Source organism: Corylus avellana, chromosome 4 (assembly GCF_965113065.1).
Source record: "Corylus avellana chromosome 4, dhCorAvel1.hap1.2, whole genome shotgun sequence".
Taxonomy (NCBI): domain Eukaryota; kingdom Viridiplantae; phylum Streptophyta; class Magnoliopsida; order Fagales; family Betulaceae; genus Corylus; species Corylus avellana.
The window spans coordinates 36,064,943-36,089,525 of record NC_142493.1 but is presented as its reverse complement, the minus strand read 5'-3'; the positions used below and the strand labels follow the sequence as shown (position 1 = coordinate 36,089,525).

The window sequence follows — 24,583 nt, the reverse complement described above, 5'->3', positions numbered from 1 at the left end:
CAGTCTATTAAGAATAATAATGCTATATAATTTGATTATTTTCTTTTTCTCATTTTTCTTTTTAAGAACATTAAGTTACAGTCATCTCCCATAACATTTAATACATAAAATTAATATATATTTTTGATTAAAATTAAAATTACTTGTTTACTAAATAATATTACTCATTAATTTGGACAATACAAATTATTTGTTGAACAAAATGAGACCCGACGTGATTCACGGACGTTAAGAGGGCTAGTTATGGGGTTAGACCAAAAAAATTAGTAATAGTATCGATGTACTGCTTAGGAACTGTGGTAGGATAGGACACATTGATACATACAGTGTAGACTGTTCCACGTAAAGGAGCTTTGTTGAATTTTCTCATCAAATGGTTGAATGTGACAATGAGTATAATTATATCTCTAAGGAAAAAGAGTCAGAAGAATGCTTTTATTTTGAGGAAAAGTATGGCAGAATCATGGCTTACGACGGCTAATGTCAGTTGAAAGAAGCAAAGCATACGTTCTTTTTGGTTTTCCTAGAACAATTTTGGCTTCAGTGACAGACTACACAGCAAATCCACCCACAAGTACAAATCCCAAATCTTTTGTTTCTCACCCCTTTTTAACTTTCTTTCTCCACCAACACAGTGATTATCAGTGAATGAATTGAGTGCATGTGTACATACTTTCAACTCTTCTGTTCTTTGTCCTCTTATTAATTTTTGTCTTCAAACATAGAGCTAGCGTGGGCAAAGTGTATGCTTCAGTGAACAGGCTTTCGGGCATACGTATTGTATGTGCAAATACCTGAATATCTAACTTCTAAAAAAAGAGAAAAATTAACTATTAATAAGAATCCATAAAAATCAAAATTAATATATAGCACACACAATTAAGACTTAAGAGAAGAATTATGCTCTTAAATTAGCCAAAAATTGGGCAAGTATATGCACCATGTTAGTTGCAATTTTGGTGAGGAAAGCAAATGATTATGACATGCTGGAGAAAGCAATACTCTTTGCTAGCTTCAGTACTATATGTCCGTCTAAAATCTTAAGGACTATTTACTTTGTTTGACTTGTCCAATTGGCCTTTTGTTTTATCTCATTTCTGAAGATTCTTTGCCTCATGCTCAAGCACCTTCACAACTCTCTCTCTCTCTCTCTAAGAGGAAGTGGAGTGATGGCAGAAAGCATTTTGAGAGAACGTACAGCTTTTTCATTATTATCTTCACTTTATTACCTAACGCATAAGAAACTTTTCACCATTTTTAGTAATCTGGTATAAAATTCTGTTGCATAAACTTGGAGATTACAGACCCATAGTATTATGTAAGCATTTTTCAGGCTACCTCTTTGCAGTTATATGTTCTAAGTTTCTTTTCCACATAATTTTTATTATGGCATCAATGCCTTCAAAAATTAGTTTTGCTATTAACAAGAGTCCTGGCCTGCTTCATTCAAGCTCTATTAATTCCTTTTACTTTAGAAATACTTCCATTTTACTTTTACCCCTCTTCCACTTTGTACCAAGTGAAAAGATCTTGGGGTGTAACCATTAGGTTAGACGTCAGGGGTGGTTGCAATCGCTTCTCTCGATGGCTTCAAGGGTGGTACAATTACCTTCAAAGATTCAATTAGGACAATTAAGAAAAAATTTCTTTTGACTAAAGTGGTAGTGCCACATACATAAATTTTTTGCAAACTAACATAACTCTGTCACATCGCACTGCCACGTTAAGGTGTAAGGAGAATGAAAGTAAAATAGGAGTAACTTTTCTTAACCTTATCAGGTGCAATACGAATAATGTAAAAGGGAAATGTTAGTGTAAGTACTTTGTTGTGTTTGGGCCACTCATTGCTTGATTCTCAGTCTCTTACTAAATTCAATCCCTTTAACTTTCTTTAGAATTCTTTCTTCTCAAAGATGCACTTTTAAACTGCCGACATATTGAATTAATTAAAAAAAGGTCAATTATATCAAAAAAAAAAAAAACAGTATTTCCATCCAACCCTTTATTACCACAGAATTAGATAATGATGACGTGAGAGCCAGGCTCTCAGCCTTAAACTAAAAAGAAGAAGAAAAAAAAGAAAAAAAGATTGCCCCTTTCTTCTTGTTTCTCTGTCTCAAATCTGCTACATACGACAAATCAGTCTGTTATTCTATGTTCTGTTTTCTTGGCAACAAGGTAAGATCTCATATTGTATCAAGAAACGTGCAAGCAGTTTCAAAAATGAAATTTTCCAATTCTGCAATATTAACTAGCTAGTAAGATGCCCTTTGCCTTTTCTTCAACTTTTTACCATGTGCAGTTAACCTCTTGTTTGTATGTGTAAATTGTACCAAAACATGAGCTACCTTTCTTTTTTTTTTTTTTGATAAACGAAAACATGAGCTACTTGTTTGTAGCACTTGGGGTTACTTTTTGGTAAAAAAAAAAAAAGAAAAAAAAGCAAGAGTTGGGAAATGTGCTTGGAAGGAAGCATGAAGCTTATGCAATCTTTTCTGGACTCTTGAAATGGAAGCAAAGTTTCGCTTTTATCTTTTTTGCAACCCTTTTTTTCCCTACTCAAAGAGGCCTTTGATGATTCTATATATTTTTATTGTATACAAGGGTAAAGCTATGTGACTTTATAAATTAAGAATACGATCGATATCATTAATATTTTTTGCATGTTAGAACATCACAATTGCAATTTAATCCTTGATTCCTGGTTTTGATTGCCTGACCAAAACACTAAAAATTAACATGGTCTCGCGCGTATGAATTCAATGTGTCACCTTTGTGTGAAGCAACAAACGAAAGAAAATTCATATTGGTATATGTGATTGAGAGTGAGACTCTTCTTTTTCTAGCAAATTTTTTTTGTGTATTTATGATTTCATCCGTTACAGTAATGTTTTTTGGTTCATTATTTTTAATGACTCAAAATACATGGAACTCTGGTAAACCTCGAAGCAACTTGACGAATTAGATGGCAGAAAATTCAACCAGGAAAATAATTATGAATTTGAAAGGGGAAGAACTCTAATTGACCAATCAGACTGCATGTCCGAGTTAATGTGAATGGGAAAGAAGAAAAGAAGGATAATGTTGAAGGTGAAAGCTTGAAAATGGATTGGAATTTGGAACCTGCTAAAAAGCTCTCTCTCTCTCTCTCTCTCTCTCTCTCTCTCTATCTCTCTCTCTCACACACACACACACAGAGTTGATGATGGGGTCAACAGGGAAATGATTTCCACTTGAGAATGTCGGAAAAAATTTATATTCGTGCGTGGCAAGACATTCCTGCGTTGATTTTTTTTTACCAAAGCTAGACCAACCATTTTGTAGAGACAAAAGGCAAAACCTACAAAAAGCTAACACAGACCCCCACCCAACATTTTCATATTGGAACCCACTCCACCACGTTGCGTTTGCCTTTGTCTTTCTGGTGCCCATCTCAACTAACTTCCGGAAGAAGATGTTAAAAGTATATTTTTGAAGAGTTGCACTCAAAGAGATAATCCGAAATCATCATTTCAATGTAATTATTATGAGCAAAGATTATAAAAAGTAAAGAAACACCTTGATGTATGGTTATCTTATCTCTTAATTTGATATTTAGGCATCCTTGTTTCAAGATGCTTTGCCTAATTGCCGCCCATGAATTAGAGGTGGTCTATTGGATGAAGAAATAATTATTGTAAACAAGTGTGCATTTGGTTTAACATCTTGTCACATGGGGGCATGCACCCTTTTATTGGCCTTTCAATCATCCGATTGCTCTACATACCGCCATCAAAGCAAGTCCAAAGGGGGAGGGGTAGGGGATTTTTTTTCCCCCAGAATCTTTTCTTTTAAAACTTTATTATGATGCCACGTTTTAAAAAAAAAAAAATTAAAGATTTTTTTTGAAAATAAATAAATAAATAAATTCGGGACTAGTTCTCCCAACCTAAAGGGTGTAGTTCTGCTCCTAACTCTAGAGTTAGATTCTTAGTTTCGTCTTCGAGTGGCCCTCTTCTCGGCCTTTTAGTCAAGAAACTATAGGAGCAAATATGTTTGGATCCATTTTCCAATTTATTAACTGTGTTTTTTAAGTAATTGTTGGGTCTCACACCTCCGTCTGTGGTTTTATTTTATTTGAATAATCAAGTTGTATTTAAAAATGTAGATATGGTTGAACATGTGGGCATATAGGGGCCATGGCACTAAACAGAAGGTAAAAAACTATTAAGATAAGGGGATTAGGTCAAAATCACCTTTAGAATTTTAATATGTCTCTTCTTCCTCATGCGCACCTTTTAACCAAAAGAATGCTTTTCTTTTGTCCTTGTGGTGTCCACCGAGAAGGACAGGGGGGGTGCTATTATATACAAGTGCACATGGCCATCGGCCACAAGATTAAAACCTCCCAGTACTTCTTGGCTATAATACTTTACGGGAAGGTTATGTGGCTCTTCTATATTTTAGTTACATGTGAGAACATAACCTGCAGCGCGTGCTATGTGCATAGACTGCGTGAAAGAGACCCAGAGAGAGAGAGAGAGCTCAAAAGAAAAAGGTGTATTCAATGATTCCGAGCTTCCAACGTCCAATTTACAACGTTCCATCAGAGAGGTGACAAAACGAATTTTCAGAATCATGCTCTTTTTCTCTCTAAAGCCGTTATGGATGTACGAGGGTAGGTTGTCTTTTTTGTTGTTACATTCAGCTCCTGATCATGGAAAGGGCTCGAGGAAAAACAATAATAACAATAGTGTATTAATCATCAAGTTTTTTAGACTCAAATGGCTTCAATTAAACCCTCTAAACTCTAATCTCTTAGGTCTCTCTCTCTCTCTCTCTCATTTGGGCCATTTTTTGTTCTCTCTCTAAGCCCCTCTTATTCGACGATAAAATACATTGTAAATTAATCCAACTCACATGCACAGCTCTAATTCTGGTGAAGAAGAGATAGATTGATCCTGAGTTAGCTTCTTAAAATGGGTCATTTGTTTTGGGATCATGATTGGGCCCATAGGCACCCACTTCTGTGGCCCAACATTTTTGTCTCTGGGACTGGGACCATGGTCCAACTTACACATTTGCAACAATTCACGAGAAGTAGACGAAGCCATCATAATAGCAGACCTGCCCTACACAAGTAAGCCCATATTATCACTGGTAGGCTGGTAGCCACTTACTTCTACTTTTCTAAAACCATGTGCGTTTTACAACAAAGAAACAAATATCCATGGACACCCAACAGAAATTGCTGAAGGACAACTACGAAACAGCGCATGCACTCTACAACACGAGCCAGAACATTCCTTTCGTTTCTTTTCTTTTCTTTCCACGCCAAAGAGAATAAATAAATAAATAATGATATATACTCCGCTCTCTCCAATATTGACGCGGAGCAATTTCATGGTATAAAAAATGGGTGAAGATAAATAGCACGCTGGCAAAATTTTTATTATTATTTTTTTTTGGCATTAAAATATTAAAAAAAAAAAATTTCCTACTCGCCGCGTGCTCTAAATCACAGCTCATAAAAAATAATAATAATACTAAATACTACACCCCTCACCTCGTCTCACCCTCATTCCATTATATTAACATTGATTTTTTTTTTTTAAAAAAAAAACAAAGACTAATAGACACTGCCTTGCTACATCCATTTGATTAAGCGTTTAGTAAAATTGAGATTTAACCTTCAAATGCATTGTCAAACAATTTTGTTTAAAAACAAACGATTTCTTTCACCACAATATATATTGCTCAACCTGCTTTTGCAAATTGCCAGATTTGCTGGTAGAGAAGAGAACACAAAAGTAACAACCTCGAACACCTATCTTACATTTCAGTTCTCAAATTATGCGAGTTCATATCTTGTATACTGAGGGCTACTGCAAGTCTGCAACTTCCATTCAAGGCGTAGCGCTTTCATTAGATACAAGGGTATAATTTCTTCCAAACTAAAAGAAAATCCTAAAAAAAAAGAAAAAAAAAAAAAAAGAGAGAGGCCAAAACAAGAAAGAAACTAAAGCATCTCAAGCCCGCAGTTGTTTGTCAACCAGTACTCTTAAATTATGCAGCAGCTTTCCGTGCAATCAAAGTGGAAGAATCCTGGTCAATTTCTTTCCGAGATGCTTCCCAAAGTCGATGCTCAATCCCCAATTTCCTGAGCTCCATCAGACCTTGCTCAACTGAAATGCAACATTCGGATCAGTGATAATTCATGAGAAGCAGTTGAGCTCTCACTCTAAAAGAATGAAGTACAATTACCATCAACAGCATCATGTGAAGTTGGCGAATTCCCACTGCGGTTAATCCAAAACTGAAGCCGTTCTTTTGCAATATCCTCCTCAATACGATGAGCTTTGGCTCTTCTCCAGAAATATGTAAGCCATGCCTGTGCAAATGGAACGCGGAAAATACCAGATTCAGCATTTTGAAAATATCTGATTGATCTGTGAAATCTGTTCTATAAAAGTAACAGCAAAAAGTACTAAGCATTTGAAAATTACTGAACAGAGAGATCATTTAAAGCCTTAAACAGTGGCCAACACATCTACAGTACTTCCTAAAGGTGGTGAAAAAGAAACGAAAAGAAATGCAAGAGATGACCCCCAAAGTCACATTCAACATAACCCCCTCCCAACATGTTCTGCAAATAGCATTTAGAAGGACTGGAAGCTGAGCTGAGAATTAATATGAAATACTGACATTGATTTGAAATTTTGATCAGAAACAAAAGCTAATGGCATGATAAATTCAGGCCAGAACAAAGTCGATTCTAACAGCAGTTAAACAAAAGGCAGATAAGAATAAAGCAAGAAAAATTCAAAGTGTTGGCCAGAAGACTAGGAATACATATTGCAATAATGATATAGAGTCAACTAACATGATTGGGATAAAAACAAAGTTAATCAAGGTGAAAAAAAAAACCCAGACCTCCTTGAAAAGAACATCCTCAGACTCCTCTGGGCTTAGTTCTGCAAGAAAAAAATGATCTCAATAGATCAGGTGCTCATATGATAAAAAAATCATGATGCGACCACGCATCAAAGAATAACAAATTTAAAACCAGCCGACAAATTAAGTTAGAATGAAACAATGATTACAAATATATGTACTTTTAGGGCATCGGCTTGCAGTGACTGCAAATTTCATCATAATAAATTGGATTCAATAATTATGGTACTATTTTGGTTCTCTCAAGTGACTGATTGATCATTAGTATTTTGGCAAAAAAAATCTTTTGAATAAGTGCTATTATCCACCATCTTCAATTGATGATATAGGTAGTTTTTCTCAATTCCAGCATGAGGTAATATTTTCTGAAGCAAAATGAAGGGAAGCCCCAAATATGACTTACCAAATGCCTCCATAAACTTCGGATCACTTGGTGATTTAAAATCTGGAAACATTAGAGGAAAAGGTAAGTACATTTCAGTGAACTGACATTTTACTAAAGAAAATGTGATTTGTGGAATCAAGACAAACTAACTGAAACCAGAGTGCTTGCAGAGTGTCATGTGATCATCACTCACCTGAAATAGATAGTCGAGTAGAGTTTGGTCGACGTTGTTGGGCCAGTGAGAGCACAATGGCTTCCTCAACCTTGAAAATGGGCAACCATTATACATGTTAATTTATCTAGTAGCAGATAACCAAGAGAGAAGCACCAAAGCAGTAAACTCAACGACTATTAAAGAAAGCTAATGCATTTCAGATTTGGTGCTTGAATTTGAGAAATTAACCGCTTTTTTTTCTTAATTAAACAAGTCGAATAATTTATTAGGAGAGAACCTTCAAGGAAGCAAGCTCTTTCAATCCCATTTCAACTGAAAGCATGCTCTCGATATTTCCTTCTCCAGTTAAAAAATCATTGACGTCCTGAACTTTGTTCCTCTTCTCAGGATCATCATCACCTGCTAAACAAAATGGAACAACAATGAGAACATGTCACCACTTCCAACACAATGAAAACGACTACAATCCTCACCCCAGCATAAAAGGAAAAATAATTGCAAGGGCCAATTAGGGTTTACTAGCCTTTTTCCCAACCTCCCTCCTTGGCCTTTTGTCCTGCAGAAAGGACAACCTCAAATGGAAGAGGGGCTAAGGAAGACCAATGTTCATACTTTGACATTGCAATATCCGCACAGATACCTACAAATCATGAAAGATGTTATATAAGATAGGAAGTCAGATGTGATAATGAACTGTATGTCATCCACCTATTCAAGCAAAAACATATTAAAACCAGATAATGAGGATGCACATTTGCAAACATGTTATGAACCTAAATAATTCATAGTTCACGATAGGTCCTAATTGAGGTGGGGGAAGGGTAAAAAGAAAAAAGGCTTCTGGAATTTATAAGGATTTTAGAACTTCACCACCAGTACGCACAGCTAGTATTCGAATTATATCATAAAACAAAGATATTTAAAGTCATAAAAGAACTATTTCCCTCGATTACCATATTTTGCAGCTAGGCCCCAGTAGCGAGCAAGCCAACACCTCTTCAGAACAACTTCTTCCTGAAACATGTAAAATACAAGATACTTAATCTCCAAATGACAACAAAAAGGCTCCTTTACAACAATGCAATGACATACCATCTCTTTCTGAGTCAGTATCATTCTTTGTGTCATTGATCGAAGAGCATTTACTTCAGATTCAGCTCCATGAAGCTGTTGCATAACAGCTGCAGCCCCATCTTTTGCATTCTGATTCAAGCAACAAGTAAAAGCCAAGACTTCAGATGTAGCAGTAGCAGCAGCAGAAGCTCCTCAGAAACTATGGATTCTAAAAGAACACAAATAGGGTGGATATGAAAGGCGTGCTAGCCTACTTACCACCACTTCAGATCGAAGCAAATCAATTTCCTTATCTACTCCACCCTTGGGCTTTTTTGCATCTTTAAGTGCAGCCTGTGAAATAAAAAGGTCCCATCAGAGGGAGTATTTTTCAAAGGAAAAATTTTAACCATGCTCTACTGTCTGATGGGATAACAGTCCATTCTGTTCATGGTCCAATACTCCTGAGATAGGAAGGACTACACATGAGGGCCCACTGAACAAGTATGAGTTTTTACAGCTCAAATCAAGGTAGAACATTAATGAAGTGGAAAAGTCACAACTGTTTGTTTACCATTTACATACTTGAAATAAAGTACATTTCAAGTATCACTTATTACCTCTTTTTGACGCAGCGCAGCTTCCTTTCTGCAGATTAACAACGTAGAATGTTATTACATTTACATTAAGAAGTAAATAAGGCCACACATGAGCTTTTCAAGACTTGAATGTACCTGCTCAAGAGTTTAGCTTCCAAAGATACACCTTCTCCAAGAGCAGCAACCTGCAGACTTGTAATCAAGCAGCAAAGTTTAGACATTGAAATAGCATTGATATATCATATCTTCAAATATGATAATGTGAAAAAGAGTTTTAGATTTCAAATCATCTAACCCTCAAATATTTTAAAAAGAAAAGAGGTCCAAATCAACCAATGATCTTTAGGGTGTAAAATGTATTTTGCAAGGCAACTTTAGTGTGCAGGCAAAATCGTTCATCCTTGTGGGTGGTGTCAGTTGGCTTAACGTGTACAAGTCTTTTGTCGTTGAACAATAGGACTTGGGGTTGAATCCCGCCTATAACAAGGGAGGAGGGGTTTGGGAGAAGGGAGAGCCACCCATTGTGTAGCCCACAAATCCAATAGGCCTTTGGTGGACCAAAGAAAAAAAAAACGAATCAATGTTTACCAATGACTTACCAGTAAAATGAATTCAGGAAATTCCCTGATTTCTTCTTTTTCTTTACAAATATTTTTGAACAAAAACAAAAATGTTTATGAGATCACATACAGCGTTAAGGAAAGTTCTGCCCCTGCTCTAAGAATGAGCATTGTCAATTGTTTCTTCCAAATGGTTTATTATATTTACCTATAATAATATCTGCTAAACAAATAGAATTATCTATTGTTTGGATTAAGAGAAAGGGAAAGAGCTAACAATGTGGGGGAAGGGATGAATAAATAGAGAATCTAATTGGGTCAAATGTCAAAAACTCAATAAGCTTATAAATTACTTGATGTAATTTTTTCAAGCTCGTCCTATGTTACAATATTGTCAAGCTCTTGCCCTAGGACCTGTCAGGATTGCACAAAGCAGGGAAGCCTCAACCATGTAAAAGCACCCATATAAGAGAAGTTCTAACACATTGGAAACAAAGTACACTCTGACATTATGCCGTACAGCATCAAAACAGAGCAATTACCTGTTTCTCAAGCTCCTTAACTCTGGCCTCTGCTTCGTCACATCTATCTTCCTCAAGCCTGAGCTGTACATCAAATTCCAAAACATAGTTAACTACTGATAAGTGAAATAAAATGTATTCATAAATAAATCACTTTGTTGGGCAAAGGCAAGAAGAAAATATTGCACCTTTTCATGAATATTCTCATTCTCTTCTTGCAGAATATCAAGCTGTAAGGTGAGAAGTGGTTAATTTCAAGACAAGCTCCTAGCAGTGACAAAACATTTTTCTGTATATCTAATTAATATACTCACCATTCATATTCAGTTTACATAACAAGCACACACGCACAAACAAAGAAAAGTAAATTAATGTAGTTGACATACTTCATCACGAAGTGCAGAAGCCTCACGATGATCTCCAAAATCATTTGATTTGAAATGTCCCATATCTGATGAGAATCTGTAATTCAAGCCATTAACTATCTCCAACTTATCAAAAATTATATGGAATTCACTAAACAGTTACAGAATCTGAAACATACATAACAGTAGGCCTCAATATCTAGATACAAATATACATGCATATCTATAGACTATAATAGAGCCACCAATCCTAAATTCCAGGAGAATAAGGTATTCATCACTGAAATGAGGAAGTATATTACATGTAAAACTAAAACTGGATTCACAAGCAAGGTGATGGCATCCTGAAGTTGTAGGCAAAGTAATTTTATTTATATTTTTACATTTTTTATGGTACTTCACAGTTGATGAATCCCATTTTTCCAAACTAAAACGATCACCTACAATGATTAAACAAATGAGAATCATCAATTTGTCTATATATAACTTTTTTAAGGTAAGAACATATTTCCTTTTTTTTTTTTTTTTAATTTTCTCGGTTATTTTAAATATAATGATGCCAAAATTGTCCACCTCTTATTGCTTTGCATAATTGCAGAAGGAGACTCTATTGACGGCAGAGACACCGCAGTTCTCAATGGTGCATTATTTGGGGGTACCAATGGCACCGCCGCACGAGTCGACATGGATGATGGCCTTCCCGTTGACGTCGAGCGAACTGACTGAGTTTCCTCTACAAAGTTCTGAGCCAGCCAATTAAAAACATGCAAAAAAAAAAAAAAAAAAAAACAATTAGCATTTCTACTACACTAAATCCCAAGCCTTCCCTCAAATATCATTCTCATATACAGCAACATCTAAGCCAACCAATTCGCTCATAAAAAAAGCTCAAAACTTCACTAATTCAGCTTCTAAAAGTAAAAAAAATCAAAGCTAGTCTTCGATTCCATAAAAAAAAAATTTCTCATTTGCTCAAGAATATGATAGTTATAGTAAATATCTCTAGGTGAAAAGCCTCGGAAGTAAACCCAAACTCAATGGAGCGAAAAATTTCGATTCACTCGAAAAAACAGAACAAAAACACAATGTAGGACGAAAGCTGAAATCAACAGCTCATGTGAGATCAACGTTGCTCTGCATCGAGCTCGAACCCGATCTCGTCGCACACTAAACAACTGGAAGGTAGGGTTCGAAATTACCGCAGGTGAAGGAGATCTGTTAGTCCTGATAGGCGGAACCTCAGGGTTTTTGGTAGTGGTGGTGGTGGTTTTGAGGGCGGTCCTTGAGAGAGCGAAAGGTGGAGGAGCACTGTAACGGAACCCTAGGTCGTCGCCGTCGTCTTCATCGTCGTCGTCGTCGGCGGTCTGGGAGGCCATAACCTGAGCGAGGCGCTGAGCCGCGGCTTTGGCGGCGAAGTTCTGGTTTCGCTTGACGGTCGAGAAGACGGTGGCGGAGGAGGAGCGCACGTGGGCCGCACGCGACGGGGACATGACCGGTGAGGACGGGTTGGTTCCTGTGGTGCTGGATTCGCTGCTCCATTGGCGAACGTAGAGCGGGCTGTCGGTTCGCTTCCGGTCCATGGTGAATGCGCGCGCGGGAGCTTTATAGGCCGAAAACAAATGAAAATGCCGACTCAGTGTCAGTGGTTGCCTAGATCTTCGTGTATTGTAGCTAGCGAAGAGAGTAGAGAGTGACTGTGTATGTTTCGGTGAGAGAGAGAGAGAGAGAGGCGCAGAGTTTCTTGGAAGTATACGTGTAATCCACTAATTTGTGTTTGGCGAACCGGGAAAGTGTTTAAATAGTGTGGTAGAGGACTGGTGATCGAGATGTGTGCGCTCATTTATGGTGAAACTAATAGCTCTAGAAACGGACTAATCAGCTTAAGAATTGGGAATCAGCAGGATGGACATTCATCAATCTGCAATTTAGTAAAATTTATTATCCGAATTAATTAATTGGCGAGAATCCAAATCATCATATTATCCACAAGTTGTTATACTGTACACATTAGATTACAGTTACATAAAATGATCAGGTCCTATGTTTATCAGATTGTTGCTGCTTCTTTTCCTTATCAGCTTGATCTTTCACTTAATTGATTGCGGAGCTGTCTCAATATCAATTGATCAATCTGTTCCAATAAAAAGATAAAGGAAATTGAGAAGATTCATTGAGTGTAACCACTGCTCTAATTAAAAGGAGTATTCTTGACTATTTGATGATCTAGTTAATTAATTGTTGAGATATTAATATGAAAATAGAATAATTTCAGTTTAGTCATTAATTTTGTCGAGATAAAAAAAGTGTTTGTATAGTGAAAATGGGGTCCATTAAGGATATGGCCCCAAGTATGGAACATATATGCCGTGGGCACTTCGACTAGTGGTTGGCGGAGATATTTTGCGGCGGATAATGTTGACAAATTCTTCCAAAATTTTCATCGCATTCAGCTGCAGACGTGCTCACGGTGGGAGTTTCGGTAGTGCTATCAACGTGTGTGCGTGTCGGAAGAACGATTATTTGATCCTTGTTTTTTATTAGGAAGAGCATTCTTAGAATTTTCTGTCTAAATTCTCTCTCATTTTTTATCCAAATTTTTTAAAGTTTGAATTAAAAAAAAAAAACAGCATTAAGGAAACAAGGGAATTAAGAGTGAAAACCCCACCAAAAGATTCAATATTGTCATATTATGATTGATGAATAAGAAAAGTCAAATCAAAGCAAAAGTCACGTAGCGAATTTTCCTGGAAATAGCCGCCCCTTCAGTCTTGATGCTTGAGATTTGTTATGGTGCATGAGAGCCTATGGGTCGCTAGACAAGTCCTTAAAGCTCTATTCTCATCCATTAGCTTCTTGATCTGGGAAAACAGTTCCTTAATGGCTTCTCTCTTCTCATCATTTCTCCTTATCAACTCAGCCTGCTGCCGCAGATTCTCCTCCATCAGCTTCGTCACCTCCAACTGCAATTCGTCCCACATTTTCTTCCTTTCTAAATCAGGCATTCCAAAGTTACTATGCTCAACGCCATTTATAATCTTCTTCTCACTGGAGTTCTTCCTCAAGTCAAAGTTGGAGGTTTCAGCTTCAAAACCAGGATCTTCTGCAACGGGCTGAGGGTGGGAAATGGATGCCTCCAATTCCATATCTCCGGAGTTTCGTAGGTGTTGCACTCGTCTAAAGGAACCCGGTGGAGATAAAAAAGGTCTGGGAATGGATGAAGATTTGAGGTGGTCGTAGTTTTGAGCTAGCAAACGGTAGGACTTATGCAAGTCTTCCACCATTTTTATGAGCTCAGGTCTACTATTGTAGAACATCTCGGCTCTCTTCGCAAATGAAACTCCATCATCTTCTATAATACTTAGCATGAGTTTGGTCTTCTTATCCAAATCTGCATTAACGGGATCGCAGGCTTTGAAATTAGTACTCTTGAGTTCTTCGTTTAAGATATAGACACATGCAAGACTTCAGAATATAGAAATACATAAATAAATAAATTAAAGAATTAAAGGAGAAAAAAACAAACAAACAAAAGGCATATCATAAGTTTCCAATATCTTGCTTTTTTTTTTTTTTTTTTTTAATAGCGGACTAATTGGCTATTCTACCTAAGCATTATCAGGATATCGGTGAATTCTTAAGGCGACTAATATTAATTAGGTGAAGATTCGAACCTACGCTCTTGCTCATATGCCTGGACTTCAAGGAGATTTCCTTAAAACAACTGAATTGCCACCACCACCGATGGTCCAATATCTTGCTTGAAATAGAGGAATTTGAATGTACAATTTCCCAAGAATTGCTTCATACATCAATGAGGCATTAGTGGATCAATCTTAACCTTGAACTAAATTATTTGCCTCTTAATTTCCCGTCCCATTGGCCAAATTTTATCTAGAAAACTCAATATTTTTTTTACTACCCACTTTTTAAAAACACGTTACATTCCACTCATAAAATCATTTTATACTCCATTTAAATATTCTGTTTGAATTTGGACTTTGTGGAGTGATACGAGCCGACAATGATACTCAATAAATACCATTTTGTGAAAAGGTCTCCAAATTATAAAACTGGAGGTAACTTTCTTTGCAATGGTTTTGATTAGCCATTTTACATACAATTTTCAAATACATAGAACTACCACTGTGAATACTCTTAATTAAATGCGAAAACAAGAGTTTTTCAATCATGTCAAATAATGCGTGCATAGGTGTTGCAATGTAACATGATGACCATGCCATAACAAAAAACCTACTATGGCTATCAACTCAAATCCCGGAAAAAGAGACAGAGACAAAGACAGAGACCTGATATGGTAGTTTGAAGCCATTCAGATTGATGAGAACGACTATGGCTATCACACCACCATGACGATGGAGAACGGCCTTCTTTTACCTCTGAAACCATCTTTTTCTTGGGCTTGTCTCTGTGGAAAGTGATATAAACTAAACCAAAAAGAAGGTGAACGACTGAAAAGACAGTATGTAGTATTTGAAATTCTAGACGTTAAGGGACACTAGTTTGTTAGCCACCTCCTGATTTTAAGGATTTCAAATTTGAAACACCCATCATAATTTAATTACAATAATTTTACGATCAGTTGACATATGTGCTCAAAAATAATTGATATATACGTGATTTTGTTTCCTTATACATATCAAAACAAAAATATTTTTCGGGATCTTATAAGTTAGGAAACTTTTCTTCCACATAAAAGTACTCCATGTGAGATACAATACAAATACAAGACCAAATGACTTTTTTTTTTTTTTTTTTTAGTAATATTAGAAACTACATTTTTATCTCACAACTATGTTATAATGTTGGTTGATATAGTAATTCCAACCAATTTTTAGATTTTTTTTTTAAAACAATGACTTATTTAAAGGTCAATTAAGACTAATTAACACGTCAGTATTATACAATAATTCTTAAAAAAAATATATATATATATATAGGAGACATTTAATAACCCTTTTAAGGCCTCTTTTTGTGCCCGTTACCCCAAAAAGAGAATAGATAGACATTTGTTAAATAATTTTAAAAGTTATTCTTGTGTCCGTAAAAAAAATGCTGATATTAAAAAATTATTATTCTACTTGACTTGTTTGTTTCTTATATAATTTGCACGTTGTTCAAAAAGCTAAACGTCACTTTAAGTACAAATTAGAAAGAAGCAAAAAAGGGTTAAAATTGTTTGACCCTAAAAAGGAACCATTAAGGCCAATACTTTTTACCTATCATCTAGCTGTTTAATTTCCATAATTATTTACTTTCAGTCTTATTAACGATCTTTGTATTCCCTGGACAACAACAGGGGAAACGAGGGAGGGGAGGAAGGAGTTTCTAATTTTTTGTTTGTTTGTTTGTTAGGAAAGGAGTTTATATTTAATTTATAAGTATTTCCCCTCCAACGGATCCCAACACGATATTGTTAGCATCAGCACTTGCCTTTGAACTTTAACAACCACAAATCTGAAATGAAATTTCCTCCACCTGGTCACCAGGGTCCAGATTTATGGATCACCTTCCATTTTGGTGAGTAATAATCAAGTCTTTTGAAAGGCGTATTCAATAACCGCCAACATTATGTATTCCTTCCCTTTATGACGATCCGCGTATTCCCTTCTATGGTGGTAAGATTTGAAAGTGACCGCAACCATTTTGGGACAACTATACTATGATAGGCCGAGGGATAAGCACGTATGACCGCCAACATCGTGCAGTTGTTAATTTAATTCTGCGATTGTGACTAGAAAGACAGCATCAACTGTCGGCAATGCAGTGGCCCTAAAAATATGGATCATACCAGCAAACGGGTGGAGCATTTTCTATTTCTGGGGGTCCTCTTGACAGTTTCAGTTTTGTACTAAATATTCAATCAATCAATGCCAGCACGTACAAGTCCTAGGCCGCAAAATTCCACTGGGAAAATCACTTTACGAAGACATTCTTGGCCATGTTGGCATAGCTACGAAAGTAATTTCAGTTTTCATTTTCTTTCACGTGATAAAACATCCTTTTTCTCTGTTCTTGTTTTCTTTTTCTTTTTTACTTTTATGGTTGAATTCTCTCCTTGTTTTCGAGATATCAAAGATCATTTCAGTGTATAGTTTTCAAAATATGCTAGTAGAAATCAATTTACCACTTTCCCCAAATTCACATTTTCTTTGTCTTAAGTGAAAAGCCTAAACCATTAGATTACAAATAAAAAGAAAGCGGTGCGGATCAAATGAATTTAAAAAAATAATAATAATAAAAAATCCTATATCGCCTTGCGTAATGTTTAAGGCAGGCCAAATTGATTCCGTGGCATGCCAAAATTCACCTGGACCATGTAACCCGGAAATAGGGAAACCAAGCAGCTCACTTAGACAAATACGGCAAATTCATCCGCCCGGGCTTTTCAGGATCATTTGCGCAAAACCTTGCCAAAAATTTGAGATAAAACCCTGGTAAAGGAAACAGGGATTTCTGTATACAAGGACGCTAAAGCAAAGTCTTTTAGTCTTTTCCCATTCAGTCTCTCTCCGTGCTTCAACATCTATGTGACTTTTGCTCCACTATAGTAGTATTTTAACGCAACTCCAGTGGGTCGGTTACTCTTTCATACTGTTTTTATCTCATCTTTCATTTACATTTTGGATCTCCCAACCTCTACAATAACTATTCATGTTCCCAAGGGGCTGATGCATTGACTCATAGCACTTGTCAAGGCCTCAAGGGAAAATCTGTCCAAAATCTTGCCGCAACGGGGAAATTTTAGTCACAGCCAACCCCCATTCATCTTGGTCAACTACCACACGACTCGATGCTATCTTCCCCTAAATATCTAACCCACCAAATAATGAATTAAGTTGACTCTAGCAGTCTGATATAATCTTAGGTACTCTTTGACTGAACACCTCAGCAAATCGGCGGGCACTAGAAGGGGAATTGCAGCCGCCAGCTATAATGGATGGATAACGTGAATAATACTATGCCAAGCATTCTCAGGTCTAGCCTGATTCTACCCAGCATGACCTCATGATCCATCCGCAACTTCAATGCGATTCTTGATTTTATATTTATCAGGTTTAAGTTTACCATTGGGGGTTAGGGAGAAGATTGTTTATGGTTTAATGGCAAAATCTCGCTCATTTGCCCTCCGATAAAGCAAAGCTGATGCTTCCACCCTGTTTTTCCACCAAAGGCAAAGGGAAAAGGGAAAGGGAACGGGGGAGTAGAAGGGATGTCAATTAAAAAAAAAAACAGCCGAACTTAAAAAAGAACAAAATAAACATTTTTCCGACTTGGAGAAAGTTTTCTTACCAGCCTGGATATACAACAAATCGTCCTGTAGAAAGAGCCCAATTCACCTGTTCATTGCAATAGACACCATGCCTCAGCTTTAAACACATCCCGGGGGGAAAAATAAATAACAAAGCTTTTACCAATATATATATATATTTTTTGGCAAAGCAAGTTACCAAGTGTATGAATTTCACGCAGATGGGAAGGACTCGAAGGTCCATGCATCTCCCCAAGGTTTTCTATGTTTAAACAAATTAAGTGATGACAGGTCTCAACAAGAGGTCTAGATAGCAGAGAAATTAGCAACAATTACCTTATCAGTCCCAAGAGAATTGGCAACTACATGTGTAACCTGTTCATCTATTTGATTGGTGCATGCGGCACCAAACTGTTCCGCTGTCTGCCACAATGGATGTAGGTGAGGATTGGCTTCGCCAACTGGAAACACCCTGCTAAACACAATACGACAGCCAGCCAAAATCTTCTGCTGTTCCGCAGCTAGAATATTTCTAACATCAACTTCATCTAAGGAATCATGGGAGAAAAAGTTTTGATGTAGTCTCTCAATAACCTACATGAGACAGTTAACAATGATAATCAAGAGTGGTTAATTATTTGCAAATTCTATAGCAAGTTAAACTATAGCCTCACCGCCAAAGAGGATGCAAGAGTTCCATCTTCTGGTCTCTCATCATGGTCAATCTCAAGCAGAGAAGGACCTAGAAGCCCAAATTGGCGTCTGCTACAGGGAAAGTATGTATACCTGCAATTAGTCAATGCATTAGTATAGTGATAAAGGTCCCAAGCATTAAATCACTTCAGAAATCACACATTCTATCTTCAATACAGGTAACTTACCTTTCTACAACTATCAAGTTCAGTTTGTTATGTGGCCAAACCCTCACAGAATCATCTACAATTACCACCCCTGATTCCATACCCAGAACCCCTTCCAGATCCTTGTTTTTTGGAACCCTCTCATCACCATCAAAGAGATCCCCATCATCACCCCTAGAGATAACTCGTCCTGCAAACAGAACCCCTTTCGGATCAAGCACTTTTGCCATCTCCGTAGCATACAGCTTGTTTCCCATGGTGTATAGATGCATCTCAAACAGCTTACTAGCCTAAAATGAAAACAGTAAATTCATTGAGTGCTTCAAATTGAACTCAAGCACAACTGATTATTTAAGCCTAAAAGATTAATAAATCAAACTTACCTTCTCCAAAAAATTCCAAATACCAGGTCTTAGTTTGGTCCACATTCCCATATGAGGAAATCGGAAGAGGTGTCTCTGCGGTTTTTCACGATCCTGTTCCTCTTTCTTTCTCAATATCTCATCATGAACTGGATCTACTTCCACAAACTGAAAAAAAAAAAAAAGGTGGGTCGAATTATAAGAAATTTTACAAAATAAGCACCATTCTCCAAGGATTGGCTACCAGGAAAAGTAGGGGCAAAAAACATAAATAAGCTGTTACCTTAGCTGAATTAAGAAGCGTGTGATCTAGATCCAAGACAAGGCAGAGCTTGTGTGTCGCAAACATTTTCTTCTGTTCTTCTATCCTCCTTGCCCTCTCTCTCTGTATAGCAGCTTTTTGCTGGTCATCATATCCTTCAAATAAATGCTCAACATCCCCCCAAGCGTTTTGTGAACGACAGGCAATTACTGCACCTACTTCAGGTGCTGAACTCGTCCCGGATTGCTGGTCCTCAGAATTTGAGCCTGCAGCTTTCTTATCCATTTTGTCCGACTTAACCTGAACTGCTTCAGAGGATATATTCTGAGAAATTATTGGTAGAGTTGAAGATGCTTGAGAAACGGACATAATATTAGCAATATTTTTCAAATTCTTTGTGAACTGCCGAGCAATGTCAGGTACTACAACTGATTGAGAAGGCACTGATTTTGTATCTGCCTGACCCTCTTGCTTTTGCGCACTCAGATTATCCTTACTTCCCTGGGTGCTTGATGTAGGGGGTAATATATTTTTGAGCTGCTCATTTCCCAAGCTTGGACCCTTATGAAGTGCATTGCCATGGAGGATACGGCGAGGATCGCGAGGTTTCATGCGAATTTTTCCCAAGTCCTCCTGCATGCGCTGCATTAAGCAAGCATAAAGTCATGCTCAGAAGAAGCATGCATTGTAGTAATTATAAATTATTATGGTCTAATTTTACTTATTAATCAAAGGGGGATGACTCAATAAGACTATACCTTAGTTTTCTGGATATGTGAATGGGATGTAAATCTTACTGAAATTTTTCATAAAGTCAACCATATTTGCCATTATATTGATCAGGCAACCAATTAAAACATTAAAGAAAACCAACTTTAGGAAGAAAAAAAGAGACTAACAAAAGTAAAATTAAAATCCCTCCTAAAGGTAAGCAACCATATTGCAATGTAACTTACAACAAGGAAAACAGAAGAGGAATATTGAAGTTGCATTCAAACAAAAAGATAAGCCATTCAACCACCACAAAGAACAAACTGACTTAACAAGGCACATGCTTAGCACATATATACTTCCTGCGTTTAGAAGTAGAAAATAGATAAATAAACTGCTCACCATGGGAGCTATTTGTGAAGGAATCTGAAGTGTTACTGCTGGTTTCGGGAAAATTCCTGAGGCCATTGATGGAGCAACATTTACCAAGGGTACTGCTCCCAGTATTGAGTTTGAGTTTGGTGGTAGCGCTGTACTTTTTGTAGGATCAGCAGATATTTGCTGGGATTCTGCTGCGAGACTCTGTTGTTGTCTCAACTTAAGTATATTTATCAGCATAGTTGGATTCACGGCAATATCTTTCAATAAAGCAGGCAACGAGGCTGCGGTACTAGTACCTGTCACTGGCACCTGCTCAGTTCCACTAATTGTCGCACTGGCATTAGCACAACTACTACCAGGAAAATTTACAACATTAGCCATTTTTATTGGATCGATTTCTGCATTCTCCATCAACTGGTTCCTCTTCATTAACTGAGGTCCAACTATACCAGTGTCCTCCAACCAGCCACCACTTCCAGACACGGTTTTCACATCCCTAATGACTCCAGAATATTCCAACCCATTCCTTTGCCTTTTTAGTGCAGGACCTTCCAAAATAGGCTCCTCAACAGTTTTTTGCTTTCTTGAACTTACTGTTCCAATGGGTTCTACTTTAGGTGCATTATGCATGATAGAGAAGGGGCGCTGGTTAAGATCTAGAACATTCACATCAGGGCTGGCTAACCGAAGCCTAGGGTCTCTACTCTTTGCTGAAGCTTTCACAAGTGTATTAGACCCAGAAGTTATAGCTGCAACACTTTTAACGGTAACGGGTCCTTGCATGCTAGAAATGTCCATGGAGGGCGCATTTGGTCGCCCCATAATGGGTTGATTTACATTTCTTAAATTACCAATAGTAGAAGAACTAGACACCTCGCTAGTAGTGTCACCATCCCCATCATCACATTCTTCTGAAGGGGTTGGGCTAGGAAGTCTGTCACTTGTAAAGAAAGAATTCCGACCAAACTTTTGTTGATAGGTAGAAACAGCTTTGAGGGCATCAGTTTCATATATATGCAATTTCGAATCTTCAGTGTCAACTGGAACTTTAGCTATGGGCAACACCGATTTAGCTATCCCATCTCCAACAGCCATTACTTTGTGTACAGGAAAACGTGATGGTGCTTCCCGTGTGGGTGAGGGGAGACTGTCTGCATCATGATCCTTGTGAAGGTCTAACAGCGGGAGCAGCATTCCTCTACCCTTAAAGCTAGATACTGCCGGTTTTGAGACTTCAGATGACATATTTAGGTTATTATGAACCAAAGATCCAACAGCCAAAGAATCTGAAGATAAGTTATTAGAAGTCAATTCATGGCCAGTGTTTTTGGCTGAAGAGTCAGAATTCTTAGTATTCACTCCATCAATGGCTGGTATTTCTTTCTCTTTATCACCATCTCTAGCACTCAACAAAAGATCAACAGAATCCAAAGAGGGCTTCTTCATGACCTCTATCTGTGAAAATAGACACCAACTTTAGTTTCCATAACATCAACAATTTTCCTAACCTAAAAACAAGGTGAGGGACAGAAAACCATACTAAACTAAGTTACATAGAACCTCACCTCTTTCATCTGCTCAGAGGAGAACAGAGGGGGATCACAGTTGACATCAGAAATTAACCTGTTAAAAAAACGCAACAAAGAAGATAGCTAAACAACTGACAGCACCTGAATTTTCACAGCAATAAAAGAATAAACATCAAGGAACAATAAAAACCTCAACAAGTAGTCTCTATTCTGTTCCTTTTGATTATTGTTCATGGAGCAGAACACCTGCAATCGAACACAATTGAACCTTGACAATGTTTAAAAACCAGTATCTTTAAAATGATAAAGAATACTTAAAAATTCCCAATTCAAAGCAAATCTTAAAAATGTAGCAAGTTCAAAAAAACCAGGGTGCCTTACAGAATTGACTGCTTGAATTGCAGTGAACGACAATTGAACAAGAGCGTCCTTTGTGGGAACACTAAATTCCAAGAACACTTCCCGCAACCTCTCGAAAGTGTTGCGCACTCGGGAACAAACTTCCCCAAACGATCTACAACAAATAAATCAAAGTAAAAAATCAATGCCAAAGAAGAAACCAATTTCCAAAACCCTCTTAAGTGTTTTCAATTGGGCAATTCACCATCGCACTCTAAATCCAGGACCAATCAAAAAATTTCACTTACTTCTCTGCTTCTATCACAGTCACACTCTTTAAAGCTTCCCGAATCGAATTCACTCTCTCCTCCTTCGAATCAATCTCTGGGCTCTCAACACTCACTCCCTCATTACTCAAAACCGCTTCTTCTATAACTTCCTCGGCTTGGGCCACCTTTTCGACCGGCTCCGAGTCCAAATCAATCTCACCTTCCTCCAACTCCCCTTCCTCCTTCTCCACATCCATCTCTTCCACACTATCATCATCAATCACAAGATTCACAACTTCATCAACCACCTTTGGATTCGCATTCGGCGAAGCCGACGATCGCTTTGACTTCTCCTCGGGCCCAACCTCCTCCTCCACCACGAAATACTCATTCAGAGGCTTGTTCTGCACGGCCTGTGCCCACGCCAGGTTATACAAGCTCGAAGCATAGCCGCGCGAGACCTGGTACTTGTACAGATCCTGCATCGTCCAGAGCCTAGTTCCGGCGGCCTTCGGTTTCGACGACACCTTATTCGTTGTCGGTGTCGTCGTCGTCGTCGTAGTCGTCGTCGTTGTCATCGTCGTACTCTCCTGCTTCTTAAAATCCTCCTCACTGATCTCCTCCACCGAAGCCGTATCAGAAATTTCACCTTCTTCCACATCTTCAACCTTAGTCCCATCCTTTCCCATCTCACCTAGGGTTTCTTCAATTCCCGCACAATTATTCCACTCGCAACAATTCGATCCAGCAACGACCATATATTACAAAATCTTATTCAAAATTCAACACCAATACTTCAGAGATCCGATCTCTCTTCACGGATCTTACAAATTACAAAAAAAAAAATTAAATTAGGGTTTTTTGTTCCATTTCAAAACGATCCGAATTAGATTGAAATTATGATCGCGTTTAAGAGAAAATTTCTGAGAGAATTAGATGTCAGATCTAATTTTGAGAAGTCAGAGACTTGAATTTTTAGATTATTCTCTTCGGATCGAGAAAAATGAAGAATAGAAGAAGAGAGAGGTCAGAGAAAGGAGATTATGATAATGATGATGATGCTGATGAGAGGGGAGGCGTGGACGTGAGGTTAGTATGTTTATAAGGACGAGGTAAATCTAAGACACGGCAGACTTTGAATCTGGACCGTACACGTCAGCAATCCGGAAGATAAAAGGTGACCGTAATGCCTCATGCTCCCGCTGCTAAATCGTAATTTATATGAATGAGTACGGTCGCGAGGCTTTATGGTAATGGGCATGAGCCTGCATAGGCTCGGGTTCGGTTTGTTTTTCAAAAGAGACACGTATTTCAAGTTTGAACACAATTAGAAAGTTTGTTTCTACGGCCACATTCTTAGCATGAATTCCTACTTGGGATGCTAATGCTACATAAATTTCGTTCTAATTGGGTTAATGTAACGGTGTTTATAAATTATTTGATTAATTTTTATTTTAAAATAAATATATAAAAATATATGAGTATGGTCATATCAACTCAATTGTATGTGAATAAAATGAAAATTGAGTATTTTGAATTACCCATCACAATTTAATGTCAAATTATATCTATAACTTTTTTACAATTTATTCATATGTATAGTATGAAATTAGAGAATGTTAATTTTTTTAATAACCAAGGGCATTTTCATTCTGTTAACTAAATATTATTTTGGCTAGTAGGATGCTAAATTATATATATATATATAATTTTGACTAGTTGGGATGAGCACTATTCACTTAATAATCTTTATAAATTTTTATAAAAAATTTTGAAAAAATATTTAAATATTATAATAAAAATTAATAGTTAAACAAAGAGTTTGATATAGCTACTTTAAAACAATGGGTAATCAGAATATATATATATATATATATATATATATATATATATTCATATCAGCTTAATATATATATATAGAAAAATATATATATTAAGCTGATATGAATAGTACTCTTACCGATTCCAATTACACGTATAAACAAAAATTGTAAGAGAGTTTGTCACGT

The 24,583-nt window shown here is 37.2% G+C and overlaps 3 protein-coding genes across 4 annotated transcripts; all 3 read right to left on the bottom strand.

Moving 5' to 3' along the window:
* Positions 1-5,794: 5,794 nt before the first annotated feature.
* On the bottom strand, positions 5,795-12,364 carry LOC132178588 (myosin). The gene is made up of 17 exons (XM_059591038.2): positions 11,791-12,364; positions 11,165-11,334; positions 10,613-10,688; positions 10,415-10,456; positions 10,248-10,310; positions 9,281-9,330; positions 9,167-9,194; positions 8,826-8,900; positions 8,586-8,696; positions 8,447-8,507; positions 8,017-8,133; positions 7,771-7,892; positions 7,512-7,581; positions 7,337-7,378; positions 6,913-6,953; positions 6,244-6,370; positions 5,795-6,164 (listed from the first exon to the last, which is right to left on the bottom strand). Exons 1-17 carry the CDS (start codon positions 12,169-12,171, stop codon positions 6,046-6,048), a joined length of 1,695 nt encoding a protein of 564 aa, XP_059447021.2. The 5' UTR covers positions 12,172-12,364; the 3' UTR covers positions 5,795-6,045.
* A 989-nt stretch (positions 12,365-13,353) lies between these two features.
* Positions 13,354-13,956, bottom strand: LOC132178495 (protein NETWORKED 3A-like). The gene has a single exon (XM_059590923.2). The coding sequence runs from the start codon at positions 13,954-13,956 to the stop codon at positions 13,354-13,356; it is 603 nt and encodes a 200-aa protein (XP_059446906.2).
* Positions 13,957-16,726: 2,770 nt separating this feature from the next.
* Positions 16,727-23,625, bottom strand: CPL3 (C-terminal domain phosphatase-like 3). 2 transcript variants are annotated; one of them, XM_059589914.2, is made up of 12 exons: positions 22,614-23,625; positions 22,348-22,480; positions 22,157-22,212; positions 22,003-22,060; positions 20,459-21,892; positions 19,367-19,987; positions 19,105-19,251; positions 18,743-19,011; positions 18,536-18,647; positions 18,198-18,455; positions 17,903-17,949; positions 16,727-17,766 (listed from the first exon to the last, which is right to left on the bottom strand). In XM_059589914.2, exons 1-12 carry the CDS (start codon positions 23,330-23,332, stop codon positions 17,703-17,705), a joined length of 3,918 nt encoding a protein of 1,305 aa, XP_059445897.2. In that variant the 5' UTR covers positions 23,333-23,625; the 3' UTR covers positions 16,727-17,702. The 2 variants fall into 2 exon arrangements, with proteins under 2 accessions (XP_059445897.2, XP_059445898.2); XM_059589915.2 differs by having other exon boundaries at positions 19,367-19,978.
* Positions 23,626-24,583: the final 958 nt, after the last annotated feature.